This window comes from Oncorhynchus kisutch, linkage group LG26, assembly GCF_002021735.2.
Source record: "Oncorhynchus kisutch isolate 150728-3 linkage group LG26, Okis_V2, whole genome shotgun sequence".
Taxonomy (NCBI): Eukaryota; Metazoa; Chordata; class Actinopteri; order Salmoniformes; family Salmonidae; genus Oncorhynchus; species Oncorhynchus kisutch.
In genome coordinates, this window is record NC_034199.2 from 40,494,370 (window position 1) to 40,514,688 (window position 20,319).

The 20,319-nt window shown below is 42.4% G+C and overlaps 1 protein-coding gene across 1 annotated transcript; it reads left to right on the top strand.

Annotated features, from left to right (window-relative positions):
• Positions 1-3,702: 3,702 nt before the first annotated feature.
• On the top strand, positions 3,703-12,792 carry LOC109870992 (rho-related GTP-binding protein RhoE). Its single transcript, XM_020461725.2, has 5 exons — positions 3,703-4,130; positions 4,415-4,502; positions 9,536-9,645; positions 10,451-10,585; positions 10,821-12,792. The coding sequence occupies exons 1-5, from the start codon at positions 3,981-3,983 to the stop codon at positions 11,067-11,069; spliced, it is 732 nt and encodes a 243-aa protein (XP_020317314.1). The 5' UTR covers positions 3,703-3,980; the 3' UTR covers positions 11,070-12,792.
• Positions 12,793-20,319: the final 7,527 nt, after the last annotated feature.

The following is a 20,319-nucleotide window of genomic DNA, read 5'->3' on the forward strand; positions in this document are numbered from 1 at the left end:
CCAAGCCCCTTGGGAGCTGCCATAGATGTTGCAATATAGGTGCCCATCCAAGAAGTCTCAAGGTCATTGGCCACAGATAAAATGACGTTAAATCCCGTTATAGCTACAGTAGCTTTGATTGGACTGTCAAGATGTCGACATCTTACTTTCAAAATCTTAGCTAGCAGTCATCATCATGAATCAAGTCGACAATCTACTTGCAAATTCTTCTTAATCCTTGTCATATGAAGAGAAATAATCAAGAGAAATTATAGATGAAATATATCGGTGCTCATCGGCCATAAACATTACACAAGTTGGAAATCTCAAAATCAACAATGAGTGGTTTGGAAGGAATCAATGACAGTGGCTAACTGCAAGAATTGCAGAGCAATCACTAGCCTGCTATTCAGTGGAGTGGCTGTGTGGTCCCAAATCTGGGATTAAGTGTCTATTTTCCAAGTTTAAAATGATAAACATTCAACATTGGCCATGCTGTCAATGAAGAATGATTTGTGCAGCGCGCAAAACAACTATTAACTCGGAACTGGGGGATCAATGTAATAGTCCGGTGGCCATTTGAGTAACTGCTCAGCAGTCCTATGGCTTGGGGGTAGAAGCTGTTAAGGAGCCTTTTGGTCCTAGACTTGGCGCTCCGGTACCGCTTGCCATGTGGTAGCAGAGAAAACAGTCTATGACTTGGAGGACTGGAGTCTCTGACAATTTTATGGGCTTTCCTCTGACACCGCCTATTATATAGGTCCTGGATGGCAGGAAGCTTGGCCCCAGTGATGTACTGAAAAGATTTGGCATGGGTCCAAAGATCCTCAAAACGTTCTACAGTTGCACCATCGAGAGCATCCTGACCGGTTGCATCACCGCCTGGTATGGCAACTGCTCGGCATCAGCACTACAGAGGGTAGTGCGTACGGCCCAGTACATCACTGGGGCCAAGCTTCCTGCCATCCAGGACCTATATAATAGGTGGTGTCAGAGGAAAGCCCATAAAATTGTCAGAGACTCCAGCAAAAAACTTGACTTGAGTTCAAGACAATTGGGAATTCCGGAAGAAAAAAAATTCTCTGATTGGAGAAATATGTTTTAAACGGACATCCAACCCGGAATTGTAAGTCTGGAACTCGGGCCTCTTTCTAGAGCTACGACATGAATATCAATGACATTATCATGATTAATCATCTGCGCAATCCACAAGGGCACGAAAGCCCCCCCAAAAAACACACAGCACAGGTACTCACACGCACCAACGGACATTGTAACAATAATCGACCAAGACAAATGGAACAGTGGGCACATATATACAAATAGAATCAGTTGGAATAGGGGCCAGGTGTGCGCAATGAAAGTTCCAGCGGGTTCCGTGACACGTCCGTCCTAGCTCACTCATTAATGTCTTAATCACAATTGCGGATCGCCTCTTATCCTCTTGTCGTCCCCTTATGCCAGTTTGTACATCTCAATTGTCATTATAAACCACATTTGTTTAAGCAAGTCAGCCATATCAGCTACATTTCTTGACCAATATACCTCGGCTAAGGGTTGTTCAAATGCACGACACAACGCGGAATGCCTGCACACAGCCCTTAGCCGTGGTATATTGGCCATATACCACAAACCCATGAGGTGCTTATTGCTATTACAAACTGGTTACCAATGTAATTAGAGTAGTAAAAATACATGTTTTTTCATACATGTGCTATATGGTCTGATATACCACGGCTGTCAGCCAATCAGCATTCAGGGCTCGAACCACCCAGTTTATAATTCAGATTGACTTGCACTGCTTCCCACCGATGGAAATCAATAGCATCAAACTATGAGGTGCATTGCAGTAAAATGTATCATAATTCTCCTTTTCTCACTGTTTTGTTTTTGCACAGTAGTTTGGTCAGTTTATGTTCATCAGTGATTTTGGAAAGGGGCATACCTAGTCAGTTGTACAACTGAATGTATTCAACTGAAATGTGTCTTCTGCATTTAACCCAACCCCTCAATCAGAGAGGTGAGGGGGGCTGCCATAATTGACATCCACGTCTTCGGTGCCCAGGGAACAGTGGGTTAACTGCCTTGCTCAGGGGCAGAACGACAGATTTTGTAACCTTGTCAGCACGGGGATTCGATCCAGAAACCTTTCGGTAACTGGCCCAACGCTCTAACCACGGTGGTGGTGGTGAATATTCCCAGCTCTCAGCATCTAATCACACACACTAATATTTCTTCATATTTATATCCCCCGTTTACAATGATTAGCTTATTCAGGAAATGACAGCATGTGAGACCGCATGGTGAACATCATTAGCAGTAGTCGACACCATTAGTGGCTAATTCTAATGAAGAGGAGGGGAGGGAGGGGGAGGGGCTAAATGTTTGGGCCCCGGGGCAATGCTGCAGAATGAAGTGCTTTCCTTAACCCAAAGCAGAATCCTCTCCCTTATTTACAGCCTCATTGTGTGTTTACTATGATGAACAGCTGCAGGGCAAAGTCAAGGGAACTCATCATATCTCACAATAAGTGCTGCTCAGAGAGAGAGTGTGTGTGTGAGAGACGTCGTTTCCTCCATCGTGCTACAGAAGAACACACTGACTGATGGTGAGATAGGTGAGAGACAGCAGATGTTGCCTATGGGCTCTGTCATCATTCATATTAATCTCCTCTTCTGCACAAGAACACACTGTCCCAGGAAAGGTCCTTTAAAAGAGTAGACCTTTATAAGAGTAGACCTTTATAAGAGTAGACCTTTATAAGAGTAGACCTTTATAAGAGTAGACCTTTAAAAGAGTAGACCTTTATAAGAGTAGACGTTTAAAAGAGTAGACCTTTATAAGAGTAGACCTTTATAAGAGTAGACCTTTATAAGAGTAGACCTTTAAAAGAGTAGACCTTTATAAGAGTAGACCTTTATAAGAGTAGACCTTTATAAGAGTAGACCTTTATAAGAGTAGACCTGTTGTGGTTGTTTACATTTTACATTTACATGTTAGTCATTTAGCAGACACTCTTATCCAGAGCGACATACAGTTAGTGCATTAATCTTAAAATAGCTAGATGGGACAACCTGTGAAATAAAGGTCCCTGCACATTTTTCTCATGTTATTTATTAATGTGTCCTTTCATTCATTCATACACTGCATTCAAAGTTGTTCCATTCACGAATTACATTCATCACCCATCTCATCCCTGATGGGCCTACTTAACCCAAAACAAATGTAATTTCCCTCCCTCTTAATCTTGAACCACTCCAGTGTCCTTCATCTCAAAGTGAATTGAATTAATCTCACTGCTTTCCCTTGCCTGAACCCAAGGGAGGGGTGGGAAAACACAGGTTTAGCCTGTTGTTACCAGATGCAGAAGCAGACCTACCAGAAGTGAAGAAAGGTATCTCCATACATATGCCTGCTTCGCCCTGGGGGCAGCCACATGTTCTAAACACGAGTTATGTGCGCATTAGTTCACCAGATGTTGAACAGACACCTTGTTCCAGCCTTCCAGGTATTTCTGCTGAATTACATAATGGACCGTTTAGTTCATTAACTTTATTAATACCTTCATCTTGAGGTGTCCCACTTATTCAGCCACAGTGATAATGACTTCTTTTTTTTTTACTATCAGGTGAAATAAACTTGCTGGCTTCTTTTCATCTCTGAACATGTCTCTGTGTTCTGCTCCTCTGAGATCCTGAAATACCAAGAAATAGAGGGCGCTGTCCTCGTGGTAATGTTGATTGCCTCCACGAGGGAGAAAGGGGCGGACTACTGCTTCACAAAATTACCGGGGAAAGCGATTGGTTCACCGGCGGCCCATATATACACCCCCGTACGCATCGCTGGGCATTAGCCACAGTAGTTTTTCGGTGCAACGAGGACGCGTGTGAATTAAAGGTTGAACAATATCACAGCACAGGAGCAATTGTTATGGGGGATCGGATTTCTATGCGGAGTTTTTCTCTTTGAAGTCGGCAATCTACATACATTTTAAAAAGTCAATGAAGGATACAGGATCCAGTCAAAAGCTTTCACCGAAATCCGGGATGGATCCTAACCAGAGCGTGAAGCGTAAAATCGTGGTCGTTGGGGACAGTCAGTGTGGAAAAACTGCTCTTCTTCACGTCTTTGCGAAAGATTGCTTTCCAGAGGTATGTTGTTGGATGTCGTTTGGGTAAATGCAAATAAACGTGCGGGTTTGTAAGGCGTTAGTTACCCGGGGAAGTGTTGGAAAAGAATATCGAACTTTCGTGTGCGCTTTAGTACATGCCAAGTCTTCCATTATTCAAATGATATGCTTGCAGCGTTATGGATCAAATTGTGATGGAAAATGTTTTTGTGCGTACAATTCATTTTAACATTGTTGGACAATGTTGTGTGTTGTGTGTGTGTGTGTGCGAGAGATCGACAATAATGCGTTGTAAATTCTTTATAGAATTATGTCCCAACGGTGTTCGAGAACTACACAGCCAGTTTCGAAATCGACACGCAAAGAATAGAACTCAGTCTCTGGGACACTTCAGGTGAGTAACTTTGCATTACAATGTTTTATTTAATCTCTATAGAATTTCTTAAATATGACAGTATCACAGGGAACGAGTCCGACTGGAATTTGGATTGGAACAGTGAGCGTTCGAATTAGTCAACATTTCTTAACATTTGAATTTGTGGGGAATTAGACTGCGCTCTGCCTGAAATCTTAATTTGACGGGTCATTAATATATTAAACAACCCCAGTGAGTGGAGACTCTACAGAGATTGAACTCGGTGACGCATCTTTGGATGGACCGCTGTAGCGCGAGGATTTGTCTTCAATGTGCAGTGTTTACATCCACACCTCTCGGTGCATCTTGGTCCAGAGTTGAGTAAAAACAGATGAAGCCATTTGGCACTCAGTTGCGGTACCAGCTAAGAAAACACAATACATTTGCAAATGAATTATTTATTGTGAGTTTTGAATAGCATTTAGAAAAAGCCCTGATTGGGGACAGCAACAGGCTAACTGAACTTAAAATCACTCGGCTGCCATTTCGAATAGTTTGACTCAATAAATGCTGACACATTCCTTACACCTGTTCTTGCTAGAACAGAGGTCCCGGGAGATCTAACCCTAAAGGCGTTCGCATAGTAGGTTCAGTTTGCTCCTAACAGAACTCGGCTAGGCGAAGTGAACGTATGTGCCTCGCATACTCTTAAAATAAAAACAAGAAGCTGCATTAGTACTGTCTGTTCTTCTTGATACACCGTAACTATTTAATTTAAAGTGTAAATTAATATAAGAACTTAAATTTATTACAGGTTTCTTGAGTTACCGAGGAGGTCTCAGTCTTCAATTTTACATTAAAACTAAGATGTTTGGTCCGTTATTTCTCAAGTGAAATAATTTGCATGACAACGAGTAGTCTCGTTGATGACTAACTCACTGTAGGGGGCGTAGAACTTGGCTTCCGAATTTAGGCTTGCCTCAAGAAGAAAATGGGTGCATGAACAGCCGAAACCCCTTGTCAAAGACTATAATAGAACTGTTTCGGATGGGAAGCATGTGGACACCCCTAAGGCGTCAGTATGCTTCAGGTCGGCTGCACTCAGCCGCAGTCATCTAGGCGAACTGAACGAGTGTGCTCGCATGCTCTCTTTAAAAAAACTTTCTTTTAAAAAGCGGCAATAGTACTATTTGTCCATTTTGACTCGCCATAGCCAGTATACGCTTCCTCGAAATAGTCAGAATTAACATGGCACAATAAATCTGTCATTCATTTTCTAGTTTTTGAAGACTAGATCTAAATAGCGCAATTTACATCAAACGAAGGACTTGGTGCAGTATTTGTAAAAGAAAATGTTCATGAAAACAAGTCATATCATTGAATGACAAGACTTTAATTGAAGAATCCCTACTGTTGCCCAATAACCGACGAACGGGCGTTGACTACCGATGTTTGTTTGCCTTGAGTCGAAAATAAAACCTTACCGAAGTCCAAAACGAACGAAAACGTAACAATGTCATAAAGTATACATGACGTCTTCCGAAGTGTTTCGGCTGGGAAGCATGCGGACGCCTTTAACCCAGCCCCAGGTGGTAATAATTTCCTATCTACAGCCTCTGAATCAGCCTGGACTGGCTGGGGGATTGGGCTGCTCAACTCCCACGGCTGGCTGCTGTAGGGGGAGGAAGAGCTGTGGGCTGCTTCTCCAGCTGGGGGGGATACAAGAGCTCTGGGCACCTCCCCTCCTATGTCCACCAGCTGATTGTAGCTTCCCATGTGTCTGTCCAGGACATTACTCCGTGACTACACCACAGCTTCAGGAAAAGCTCATCTCACCACACCAGGCCTGATATGGGTCATGTTAGGGACTGCCTTAGCTACACTGGGCAATATTATTTTACAAATGTAATCTTATAGCAGAAGCTGTTCATGAGGGATATTTCTGTCCAGCACTACGAGAAGCCTGATGTTTTAGTGTCTTGTGCTAATGTTAAAGCAGTTTTTGTTTGGAAGCGTCACTATATACTGTATGTTACTGGATCTCGGGTCTAGCCATTAGAGCAGATGGTTGCAGGTACCTGGCACACAGCAAGTGTAGTTTTCTCAGCTGTCACTTGTCTCACCTCTTAGCCTCAGGCTCACCACTACACTGTTACGATCTGTGCATAATAAATGAGGTCATGTTTGTTAGTGAACCCACCGTTATCACCCAGTGTAATGAATGGGATAGTTTGTAAAGAGACACTGACTCGTAATCAGGTACAGGAATAAAGCGGGGCACCGCCCACCCTCTATTGCTGACTGGGTCCCTCTTTATTGTCTTTATGCAGTGGTGTTTGATTAGAGGCTTATTTCAAACTGGATGTCCATGTTGGGGTGGCAGGGTAGCCTAGTGGTTAGAGCGTTGGACTAGTGACCGGAAGGTTGCAAGTTCAAATCCCCGTGCTGACAAATCTGTCATTCTGCCCCTGAACAGGCAGTTAACCCACTGTTCCTAGGCCGTCATTGAAAATAAGAATTAGTTCTTAACTGACTTGCCTAGTTAAATAAAGGTCAAAATAAAATAAAATGGGTGACTCATTAGAACTCCCACTGACATCCACCCATGTTTCATGTAGATGCCCCAAAGGCTGGTCATTCACCTATTGGAGGTGTTTAGGTAGGGTGTAGTAATCAAGCACACACAGCATTTGGTCAGTGCTGTCACTTGTTTACAGCATGTTTATAAGGCCTACCTGGCTTTTTAAGGATTATGATTTTTTTTTTTTTGTAGTTCAGCCATTGACCGATATGGCTGGGCTTGCCCTCTAATATGGTAGCATTGGCAGAGCTCTTGCACCTGGGTTGAGTGAGTTTGAGCTGCATGCCATTCACAAGAGGCTGGATCTATTCACAAAGACCTCCATTGTTTGCATTGCTTTATGTGATTTATTAAGCTCGTTTTCAAAACTCTGCCTATATTGGGAGCAAAACATTCTCACCTTTTTTATATCTGAAGTACAATGCCTTCGGGAAACTATTCAGACCCCTCAACTTTTCCCACATTTTGTTACATCTTAGAATAACGCTGTATTGTATTAAATAAAAAATCCTCAGCAATCTACACACTACCCCATAAAGACAAAACGAAAACAGGTTTTTAGAAATGTTTGCGAAAGTGTTACACATACCTTTTTATATAAATAAGTATTCAGACCCTTTGCTATAAGACTTGAAATTGAGTTCAAGTGCATCCTTTTTCCATTGATCATCCTTGAGATATTGCTACAACTTGATTGGAGTCCACCTGTGGTAAATACAATTTGATTGGACATAATTTGAAAAGGCACACATGTCTATACACTGTCAACTGTGGGATGTTATGTCAGAGCAAAAACCAAGCCATGAGGTCGCAGGAGTTGCCTGTAGAGCTCTGAGGCAGGATTGTGTCGAGTCATAGATCTGGGGAGGGGGGGGGGGGGGGTTGTCTGCAGCATTGACGGTCCCCAAGAACATAGTGGCCTCATCATTCTTAAATGGTTTGGAGCCACCAAGACTCTTCCTAGAGCTGGCCGCCCTTGGTCAGGGAGGTCACCAGATAGTCAACTCTGTGTTTTTAGAGGTCCCCGGAGACCCTTCTATGTAGAAACATGTCCTCCATCATACAGGGATGGCTAAGGAGGAGATGGGTACGTGGCTGTCGGAATCAGGGGACTGAACAAGCCTCAGGGCTGCACTGAAATGGGGCTAATGAGCTGTCTGTCAGCAGTGCCATCGACCATCCTCACCTTTTTCCTGTGCTCCTGTATTCAGTGTCCCTATTTTAATTTTATTTAACTAGGCAAGTCAGTTAACATTCTTATTTATCCTCAGTGACTACTGTTTCTTTATAGTACATTTAACAATCCGTCTCCATGAGCAATGTGTACTTTGCTGAATCTATTCAATGCCGTTAAACACTCCTATCTTCATTCTTTAGCTGATCGATGAGCAGTCCCATTGTTCAGAAGGGTAAAGTCCAGGGAAGGGCCACGTGTCATCGCTGAGTTATCAGGTTAGACAAACCAACCAGGGTGGTCCCCCTAACAGACCAGTTAGGGGCTTGATTGTATGCGGTGGGGCACGCGCACCTCTTCTGTTTGGCGCTCTCAAAGGATCTCCCAGACATGCTTGTAATCTCACGAAACAAATATTCCTAGTATTCTTGGCATAGCATTCCACATCTGTAAGCTCAATGTTCCACTGCTAGTCATCAGACTGCACACGTATTGTTGGGCTTTAATGAAGTAGTCACTATACACTGTCCTATTCCAAATTTAGTTTGTGGAATCTCAGGTGTCTTGTTTTTTACATGTGGAATACCACCTCTACTGGATAATAAGTAAAACAATTTGTCTCTAATTTGCCTTGTTTTTACCTGACTTTGTTGGTGACTCCTCCGGGCATTATTATATTAGTGTGCAGTAGAATTGAGGAAATTAAAATGCATGTGGAAAGATGCTTCAAAGAAATGCAAAAAAAAAAAGATCGTGCCATATTTAGGTTCCAATCTAGCCTGCTCCTAATCAGTTGCCCAGTCCCCCTTTTTATGTTGAGACACTCCTGGGGGGGGATAACTGGTGGGATCTCATGTACTATACAGCAGTGACCAGGGACGGGAGTGTATAATTTTGTTTCTTAGATGAAGCTTTGAATAGCTAGCCTAATCAGTGAAACCCTCCTCCCTTATCTGCTCCACTTGGAAGAGGTCTCCTGTCCTAATTCTGACTGAGGGCTCTGGGCTGGGTATGAATGGACGCCAGAGCTCCGAGCAAAGAGCGCGCGTGTGGGAGAGCTCTACGAGCATATTAAATGATTACACAAGCTGTTACTATGGATGTCCCTAGGTGTTGACTCGCACAGTGACATGGTGTCAAGGAGTACTTTTGCTATCCCTGGGTCATTCTAACACATGCACTGTATAAAATCTATGTCTGTAACTGATGAAATGTTAGTTTTAGCACAGTTACCACACAGAGCTGAGGAGATGTGATGGTGTGTTAATTTGACCTTGTTTGCATATTTTGACTTTGCTTTTATGCTTGTCTTTGCAGGTTCACCATACTATGACAACGTGCGACCTCTCTCCTACCCGGACTCTGATGCAGTCCTCATCTGCTTTGACATCAGCAGACCAGAGACTCTGGACAGTGTACTGAAGAAGGTGTGTTTCAGGGCTTGTATGTCCTGTATGTTGTAAGCTACCTCTGCTTTGCCCCTGAATTATAGTAGGAAGTGGCTTGTCCCACTAGAATTTTCAATCAGCCCCCTTGACCCTCTCTAAAAGTCCTCTTTGTTACTGGGTCAAGTGGCTTTTCAGAAACCCCAGTGCTCCAAATTACTTTACTGGGCTGTACCAATGAGGGGACTAGAACTAGGGTTGTACCATTTGAGAGGAATGTGAAAACAAACTCACGTGAGGCTCAGCAGTAGTCCAACCGGCCTTGTTCACACATGGTCGCCCAGATCCCAGACACGGCTATTGTGGGTCTCGGTGCCCTTTGACCTGTAACGTCACCAACGCTCAGTATTGCTCCAGCTGAGAGGCGTGTGGTCCTGTGTGTTGAACAACTCTGAGGGGAAACATGATGTTCAAGGCTCTGAATAAGCCTGGAAAAGTGGAAGAGGGTGTTTTCCATTAAGTTGCGGGACACAAAGCTAGCGCTGTCAGAGCGACTTTTTTTCCCAACGATGATCGCATGATAGAAAGACAACGAGAGGGTGTGTGGGTGGTTGACTTGTTGAGATGCTCCAGTGTCCATCAATACAGCCCTTTATGCAAATGTTTTACTCACAGAAGCCCAAATCTTAACTTGATCTGTGCGCATAACAAAAAGTCACGTTATCCACTTAAAACTCATGTTGGGTTGTCTGACGCTGAATATAAACCAATCCTGTAAAAGAACAACTTTTCTTTTTTTTGTACTATAAGTGTTGCTGATCTCTCCCGTTCTCTTTCCTCTGTATAGTGGAGAGGAGAGATCCAGGAGTTCTGTCCCAACACCAAGATCCTGCTGGTGGGATGCAAGTCAGATCTCCGCACAGACCTCACCACACTGGTGGAACTATCCAATCACAGACAGACACCCGTGTCATATGATCAGGTAGGCGCTACATGCATTTTGCTCGTACTTTGACACTCACTAAGATGCAGTTCATAGTTTTTATTGGACTTGTACTGTATGTCTTTCACTTGGCACTATTAATGAATAAATGTGGCATCTGTTTACAGCTTTTTTTTAAATGGTTAAGTCTACTAAATTGCATAGATTTTCAATACTGAAATATGCTTGAGTTCCAGACTCTTTGTTCATCTCTCCCCCTGATTCTCTGTCTCAGGGCTCTAACATGGCCAAGCAGATCAGTGCTCCGTACATCGAGTGTTCGTCTCTGCAGTCTGAGAACAGCGTCAGGGACCTCTTCCACGTGGCCACGCTGGCCTGCGTCAACAAGGGCAACAAGAACGTCAAACGCAACAAGTCCTCCAGGAGCACCAAGAGGATCTCACAAATGCCCACTAGGCCCGAACTAACCGCTGTCACATCAGACCTTCGCAAAGACAAGGCCAAGAGCTGTACAGTCATGTGATTGCCCTAGACTCGGGCGACTGACTGTTATGGACTGGGAGGAGCAGGCGGGTGGTGAGGACTGTGCATAGAGCCCCTCCCCTCCTTCTAGACATGCATGCAAAGCAGTGAGAAGGCGGGTTATCGCCGCACATTAAATCATCAGCCCCCCCCCCCCCAAAAAAAAAACTGTACCAACCTACATCTAGCTGCCCTAGTCTGTCATAGGAGACGTGCACCGGAGAGACTGAGGCCAATGAAAACTTAAAGGTCTTCAGTTTATTTATTTTTAAAGGTCAATAAACTAATCCACAAAGAGGTGTGGACTTCTTGTCAACATTTCTTCACCCGCAGAAATGACGTGCACTTTTTTGGTCCGGGACCTGGACAGTAAAATGCGCTAATCTGGTTTCAGGTTTTGACTTTTGTCCTCAAAGAGAAAAGTGTACTGTGGATTCACCACTGAGTGAGAAGATCCTTGTTCAGATGCGAGAGACCGCTACTGTGTTCTGCTCAGTAAGATGGTTTACAAAGAGAAATGGAGCTCTTGCGCTGGCCCCCAGGTCTCACACTTACAGCCAGAAGTTCAGGACTGCCTGTTCGAGTTTTGTTTTGTTACTGCCTTGAGTTTGTCAAATGGAAATGGGATGTTTGTGTTATAAATTGTTGTACACTGTTACGACAGAGCTGAAAGCCTTTTTAATGTGTTTTAGTACATTGCATATGATTCTAGCGCTGTTTTCGATCAGCATTGCCTGCTTCCCCCTTGTTTTGCTGTCTTATAAGTTTACAACCAAAGAAAAGCTTGACAGTGGCGATATCGCTCAGAGTAACAGTTGCCGACTATTGTTGTGACTGGCTGCATAACGATCATAGCCAATGATTTGAAAGGATGTGCTACATCTCTTTGAGGACGTGTGCTACATCTCTTTGAGGACGTATCCTACACCCTGGCTCTGTCACTGGGTAGATATCAGTGGTGGTGTCTAGCCCCGAAGCCAGTCACTCCGTAACTGTAGGGGTGAACACCCACGCCAAGTTTTACATGCAGGATGGGGTTAACGATGCCAGTGCTGAGAAGGTCACTGAGCTCAAATCCATTATTGCACAGATTCTTTTTAAGAATGTCCTCAGCTATGCAATGCACAGATTCTGATGACCAGTGTCCAGTTTTCAATGTTAGCTGGTTGAAGGACTGTACAGTGCTGTTTGCTTTGTGTGGTGCTCTAGTGCAGGCTACACACGACTCAGTCGATCTCTGGTGCAAGTGCACCAAAATCCATAAACTACTTTAATTCAAACGCATATCTCATAGCTAGTATCATTGTTTGGTCCTAGGCTTTGACTAGTTCACTGGGTCAGTAGGCTAAGTCAAGTAGCTAAGTAGAACTAGCCTGCAGACGCTGTAGCTATAGATCCCTCCGCCCTCTCCAAGCAGCTGCTGGGGAAGTAGTTCTAAATTTAACAGCTGCAATTTTATTTTCTGTTCTGTCATCATAGTACTTTGGTGTTTTCCAATTTCTCATAACTGGAGAAGTCTAAACTGCTTGAGAATAGTATTATCAGCCAGCGGGTGTAGCCTCTGTATGAAAATGGGTTAAATTAACGGTCAGTGTTAGCTGTAGAACATCAACCTCTTTTTGAAATTTAAGTCCATTTGTGCGTCTGTATGATTGTTACCACAGTATTTATTGAAGTTATATATTTTCCATTTGACAATAAAGTTCAGTGTACAGTACAAGGTCCATTTCTGTCTTGACCTGATTTTTGTCAAACTGTCTGGAATACCACAGATTCTGCCTGGATATTTTATCAGAACCCATTTCCGCCATTTTGTTTTTCTTGCTGCCTCAGTCTCCTTTCAGTAAAATAATTGCTTCGCTTGGGATAATTAAAACATTGATTAATAGTCAATTAAATATTTCATCCTTCTGGCACATTAATAATCTGAGAACATCATGGACATGGTAACCGCAGTCTTTTCAGAAATAGAAATGCTGTTTGATGAAATTGTTCTCTCATCTACTTGGCCAGCTTGCACTTTTCTCACCAGGTTCAAACGACTGCCTCTTAAAATGTCAATTAGGTTTGACTCCCGTAGATATGCTTTCACTCGCAAATTAACAGAATTAAGGCAAATGTATGCAGTTTAGTCAGATACTCCATGATAGATTAGTCAGTTTCTAGTTTGAGTTTCACATTTTGTATAACATCTTGACTTACATCAAGACTGGCTGTAGGCCTACAGTGTTACTTTGAGTGTCTAGGTAACCACGATTACCCTGGAAATGTTATTCATCTGACAACCGTCCCTGAGATGCAATAAGTAGCTATGTTTCGTTACATTTCTTGCTAAAACTAAATGTGGTTTGAGTGTTACTGTTACTCAGCACATTAAATTGGTGACCCCCCCCCCCCGGATGGATAGAATGCAATAACTAAGACTTGCCATTCTAATAAATTGGCTGCCTAGGCTAGTCCGTGCCATGGTGGAACACGTACTCCTGTAAGCGCTGAAACAATTGGCTGGTGAAAGTTGCCAGAAAAGCAAGGTGAAGCATTCTTGAAAGTCAGGCAAATCCTTGTCCTGCAAAAGAAACAATGTATTTTTTAAAGCAGTAGGTATTTAGAATTAAATGGAGTGAATCTTCGATATCACGTGGCCTGCATACCTTAAAGTTAAGGTAGTCAGCAATCATTTGTCAAATCGTTTCAATTTTTCGCAATTAAGTTTGACAAAAAAAATCTACCCCGTCGAACGAATGATCTTTAGAAAATGTTTATCTGCCATTTCCATTACATGTGGCAATGATAGATTTTTTTTTTGTTGAGCCATTGCTTTTGTGGAAACCTGCCTACTGAATGTGATTCAGACATTTTACAGAACCATGCAGGACAGAACGGTGGCTGTTATGCTCATCAGATCACAGAGATGGAAGTGTTGATCCAGTGGGTGTACATCAGTCTTCTCTGGTGAAAGAAGTTGGACCTGTTCCAAAAAGGATCGGGGATTTCCTCCCTGGACCCTAACTGAATAAATTTTGTTTAAAAAAAAAAATCTGCTTCCTCTCCAGCACCACATGTGAAAATGGCACGTTTTATAGTAAAAGATGGGAGAGAAGTGTTTCCAATGTCATCAACCAATTAATTGCCAATACCTAGTCAAAATTGGTTAAAATCACGATGCACACCGATGTCATTGGAAACCCATCTTCTGCCATCTTTTGTACTAAACATAAATGTGTAATTTTCACATTTGTTGATGTTGGGGTGGTGCTCGAGACAATGAATATGAAGTAGATTTAAAAAATATTTTTTCACATTTCCCTTGAAATATGGAGACCCGGTTTGAACGAACCCGAGAACAACCAGACCCGGCACCGTATAGACCCGGTGTGATCCAGTCCGAGTCAGGGAAGCAGCTGAAGATGTATCATTTTTTAGATATGTTATTAATTAAAACTGTTAATGCCCGCATCGAGAGAAAGAGGTACAGACTTGGCAGCAGGCCAACGTGTGTGAAAAGAAGCAGCAGCATAAATTAGTTCTCTTTCTACTGCAGCAGTCAGGTTCAGGTCTGTACAGGTCCTTACCGGCAAATCAGTTCTAATTACACATACCCAAGAACCGTGACAATCAAATCTGTTCCAACCCGGATCCGATGGGCAACTACAGAATTTCGGACCCGGTCGGGTCTCAGGTCGACCCTGGGTAATCAGGTTTGGGTGGACCCATGAAGACCTCTACTGTGCATGTCTCTGTGTGTGGAATGCCCAGCATCATGATGGATTATGTGCTGATATCGCAGTTGTTTGCCAAGCTGAATTTCTTTCCGACCCCCCCCCCCCCCCCCTCCCTTCCTTTCCTCCCCAGTGAGCAGTTCTTCAGGCAGAACCCCTGGTAAATTTGTGACACACAAGTATAACACATTTGTCATCAGCAGCAAGGCATGTTGATTGCAGACAATTTGCCACGTGCATTGTGAATGCATAGTAATTATATCTGTAGGGGTCTTGTCACATGCACTAACTCCGTGAATGTCCCTCTAACCATGTAATGCTTTAGATTATATTTTTTTAACAATCTTATATATCACCTGCTGGTCAATCAAGGTTACAGCTCAGATGACCCCTCTTTCCCTACAGCCCCAGTAGTCCCTAAAGAACCCGTGTCCTTGAACCCTAGAACATCTGCTGTACAGTCATTGGCCTATCATGTAATATTCCACGAGGTATAGGGAGCATGATGCATGACAGTTCCTCAAGTAGTATGAACTACACTACAACAATCTTAATGTGTTGTGAAAAGTGTTATTAAATGTGATGTCATGTAATATTTGTAATTGTATATAACTGCCTTAATATTGCTGGACCCCAGGAAGAGTAGCTGCTACCCTGGAAGCAGCTAATGGGGATCCTAAATGAATACAAAATACAAATAAATACAAATCTCCATTCGACCTCCTCCACCTGATGACCTTTTGGCAGTTCAACATAATACTGTTTTTCAGCTTGTCTGTGTATTTCGGTTTAGTGTATGCATGGTACTTGGTTTAGTGTATGCATGGTACTTGGTTTAGTGTATGCATGGTACTTGGTTTAGTGTATGCATGGTACTTGGTTTAGTGTATGCATGGTACTTGGTTTAGTGTATGCATGGTACTTGGTTTAGTGTATGCATGGTACTTGGTTTAGTGTATGCATGGTACTTGGTTTAGTGTATGCATGGTACTTGGTTTAGTGTATGCATGGTACTTGGTTTAGTGTATGCATGGTACTTGGTTTAGTGTATGCATGGTACTTGGTTTAGTGTATGCATGGTACTTGGTTTAGTAATAAACAAAGCAAATATTTATGCCCTGCTTTTCCTCCAGATGCGCATGGCAACTAATGAAAGAAAACTTGTGCATCAGTAGTTATGTCCCAGGAATCCAATAGAGACAATGAATTTCTATTATCTTTTGATGTGTGTGTGTCTGTGACTAGCTTGTGACAAAGTGGCCCCTGCTTGACTATAGAGAGAGAGGTGGAGGAGGGAAATAGAGGATAGGCTTTAGGGAACATTCTAATCCCCAGAAACAATTGGCCAGATTGTGAAGACGGCTACACACCAGCTCAAGCAAAGAATATTAACAGACTTCTAAAGTGCTTTAGAAAGAGATGGTGAATTCAAAACAGTGTATTCCTCCCTTGTTCTATATTCAGCTTGATGGCAATTTCATGATTTTTTTATTTCAGGGTTCAAAGCGTAGACATATTCAGTGTTTCTGCACATCAGCTTTGATCATTTAGTACACAAACACAGGTTGGTGGCACCTTAATTGGGGAGAACTTGCTTGTGGTAATTGCTGGAGCAGAATAAGTGGAAAAGTATAATTCCATTTCCTTCGCTCCAGACATTATTATGAGCCGCTCTCCCCTCAGCAGCCTCCTGTGTAGCAAAGATATAAAAAAAATGTATGCAAAGTTGAATCACAGACTTTCTAAACCCAGAGACACAACATCACGAGACTTCCGGAAACGCTTATGAAACAGAACAGGCAACCAAGTAAAACAAATATTCCTTAGTTGTTCTCTATAGTCTGGTTGACACCAGCTCTCGAAGTCTTCTCGCTGTCTGGTCACGGGTCAGACAGGCTACATTTTTCGCGAAATACAACCTAGGCTACGTTTCAAACTCAAAGTAGACAGCCCTCGGCCCTAAACCCTCAGCCCTTGAATTACATTTTACATTGTCACATCCTTAAATGTCCCTTGCCCAAGCGAGGGAAAGTGATGATCGAAGAGGCAACGTCCTTGGTGAAAATCTTCAAATTGAGCTTAAAAACAACCAACCTAAAGCTATGAATGTACCTAGTAAACTAACATATCTAGCTAGCACTCATGTCAGGTAGCTAGCTACAGTTACCCATAGCTGGCTAGCTAGTTTTATATTTTGGTCATTTATTCCAATACATTTCAGAATTGCAAAAACATGTTTATGAATCTAGCAACATTTTATAGGCTCCTCACTACGAGACTAAGCCAATTTGCCAACGCTAAAATCAATGTATATATATATTTTTTTAGCAAGCTAGAGTCATACTTTTTTCTGACATGCTGAAAATGCATGATATGATGACTACAGACTGAATTTAATTGTGGGTCATATCCAGTAGTGATTTTAGCATGTAAATCTTGGTGGGTCAAAATAAATGGTGCATGCCAGCAAAGACAGGGTAGCCTAGTGGTTAGAGCGTTGGACTAGCACCGTCATTGAAAATAAGAATTTGTTCTTAACTGACTTGCCTGGTTAAATAAAGGTAAAATGTAAAAAAATTAATTGCACTATAAACGGTGCCCACCAACTGTTCGGGTCTACATAAAGCTGTCCCAACACCTTACCTACCACTGCTACACCTGGCTGTCAGTGTAGCATTGTCTAGCAGCTAAACTGTTCATTCAGCATCATTTACTGCCTGTTAAAATGCTTATTTTTTTGCTAATATGGCTGACTTGTTTAAACAAATGTGGTTTCTACTGACAATTGAGATGTGCAGACTATGGCATAAGGGGATGACAAGAGGATAAGAGGCCATCCGTAATTTCGATGAAGACATTAATGAGCGAGCGACTACGGACGTAGTCAATACAACTATTTGTTTAGCACTTTTGAAGTGTATAGCGACAAAATTCAGAACATGGGCCGTTCTTACAGTGTACTACTCTCAGCAGCACTGTCAAAGCTATACACAAAAAGGTTGCAAAGCACACACCGGCCACGAACGATCTATTTACAATCCCGCGTTGGTGAAAATAGACCAAATGATTAGGCACACGGGCTACTAACAGCACAATATACACTTAGTATTACTTTCTTAGCTACATTATACATATCTCTCTGGCATCCTACGTAATTTATGAAGCAGCAAAACAAATTTTTGGACTCACGTTGTTGTGATGTGCTTGAACAGGAAAGTGGCGCGATGGTCCTTTGTGGGCACATTTTGTCATCAAAGAGAAATATGCCGGATTTACAATTCCGAGTTGAATGACCATTCAAAACGTATTATTCCCGACTTCCCAGTTGCAATGCTTGCAGTTAGCCACTGTCACCAATTCTTTACAACCCACTCATTGTTGAATTTGTGATCTCCAACTTGTTGTGTAATGTTTATGTCCAATGGCCCATGAGCACCAATACGTGTTATCTATATTTTCTCTTCATTATTTCTCTTCATATGACAAGGATTAAAAAGGATTTGCCAGTAGACTTGATTCATGATGATGACTGCTAACTAAAATTGTGAAAGTAAAATGTTGACATGATCAGTCCAATCACAGTTACATATAATGTGATTTGACGTCATTTCTGTGGCCAAAGACCTTAAGCCTTCTTGGAAGAGCACTTCTGTTGTAACTCTGTGGCAGCACCCAAAAGGCTCACATTCTTGATGTCTACCCTTACTAAAGGCGAGTGACAGTGTCCCCATGAGTGACAGAACACTGTGCCAATCATGGGGCAATGCTGAGCCAATCACGGTGCAATGCTCTTATTTTCTGCTGGCCTGCCCTACCACCACAGAAAGCACTGAGCTAGGCTAAAACACCTGCGTTTTAGAGCTGCCTGTTTGTATGCAGCTTTATTAACTCACTGATATATATATATATATATATCTATATATAACACCCGAAAGTGCAAAATAACAATATATATATATATATATATATTTTTACATTGTTTGCAAACTGATATGTGATACATATTAATGCCAAAATAACATGCAAAACAGGCTACCCCACCCCCCCCAAAAAATATTTTAAAAAATCAAATATATATTTATATACATGTATTGTATTTTTTGCCAAAAATATGGGGCTCAAAACAGGTGGGGCTCTGCAGGCCAAATTGAGGGCCGAGGGGGCAACGTTAGTGAATTGGACCTCCACTTAAGATTGCAATCAAACTACATCCGGTTTCGATGGGGATTCCCCCGCCCGAGGGAAAGTGGATAGCGCCAGGGCTAAGGGGGTAAAAATAAGGTGTTTGGACTGCAGCCCTAGATTCGAACCAATGTCTTGTGCCGCGTCCAAGTGCTAGTCGGAACTAGGAAACTTGCATTAGCAAGTCAGAAATTTCAGAGTTTCCTAATGCAGCATTAAGTAATTGAATATGTTATTTCTTGTGAAAGTGACAAACTGACACCTATACATTTTCGTCAAAATCAACTTTATATCGAACAAGTGCTGACTCGAGATGACTGTTAGACCCGGCGATTTGATATTGGCACATCTACTGTTGGTGTTTTACTTTCAACATTAAAAAGTCACTCACACATCTGAGATATCTTGTTGCAAACACATCAACCACGTGTTTGATTCCATTGACTCCTTTCCAGCCATTATTATGAGCCGTATTCCATTCAGCAGCCTCCATTGGTAGGCAACTACAACACCCGAAAGTGCAAAATAACAAACCAAGAGGGAAAAGCAAAGGGTTTCTTCAAAATGTCCCTCTTTTGTCCTATCTGTTGTTTAAACCAATGTGTTTTCCTCAAATACAACATGCAAGTTAATTGTAGTGATTCAGTATGTTGCTATCTGTCCAGTGTTTTAGACCATGTGGTAAAGTGGTAGCATACCAAATCACCAAAAAATGGGTAGGCTACAAAACATTCTCTCCACAGTTGTAACTCACATGCCACTTTCCACATACTCAGTGCTGTAATCAGTAACCATGGTATGTATAGAACTTCCTAGCAACAAAGGCCTCGAGGCATCAAAAACAGTAACCATGGTATGTATAGAACTTCCTAGCAACAAAGGCCTCAAGGCATCAAAAACAGTAACCGTGGTATGTATAGAACTTCGTAGCAACAAAGGCCTCGAGGCATCAAAAACAGTAACCATGGTATGTATAGAACTTCCTAGCAACAAAGGCCTCGAGGCATCAAAAACAGTAACCATAATATCCTCTATGATTACAGCAGTAATGTGAGAAAAGCTAAATCTTATTTGAACTGTATTCGGCACTGATGCAGCAATTCTCCACCCATCACATATTTCCACTTCACTGTACCCCTCTAGACCTCTTCTCTTCCCTACTGCTCTGCTTTGGTGAAATCTCCCAGGATCCTCCACTGTGTGGCTAAATTGCACTGCAGGCTCCTGTTCCTCTTGTTGGGAGACTGGAGTTTAATCAGACTGCACCAGCAGAGAGAGGCTATAGATCCACTGTACACATACAGACAACACACACACACACACACACACACACACACACACACACACACA

Bases quoted from the DNA above. Each gene is read 5' to 3' on its own strand.
- LOC109870992 (XM_020461725.2), top strand. From the start codon at position 3,981: ATGAAGGATACAGGATCCAGTCAAAAGCTTTCACCGAAATCCGGGATG. The intron at 4,503-9,535 runs GTGAGTAACTTT...TTGTCTTTGCAG, and splicing joins CAGTCTCTGGGACACTTCAG to GTTCACCATACTATGACAAC. The intron at 9,646-10,450 runs GTGTGTTTCAGG...TCCTCTGTATAG, and splicing joins TGGACAGTGTACTGAAGAAG to TGGAGAGGAGAGATCCAGGA.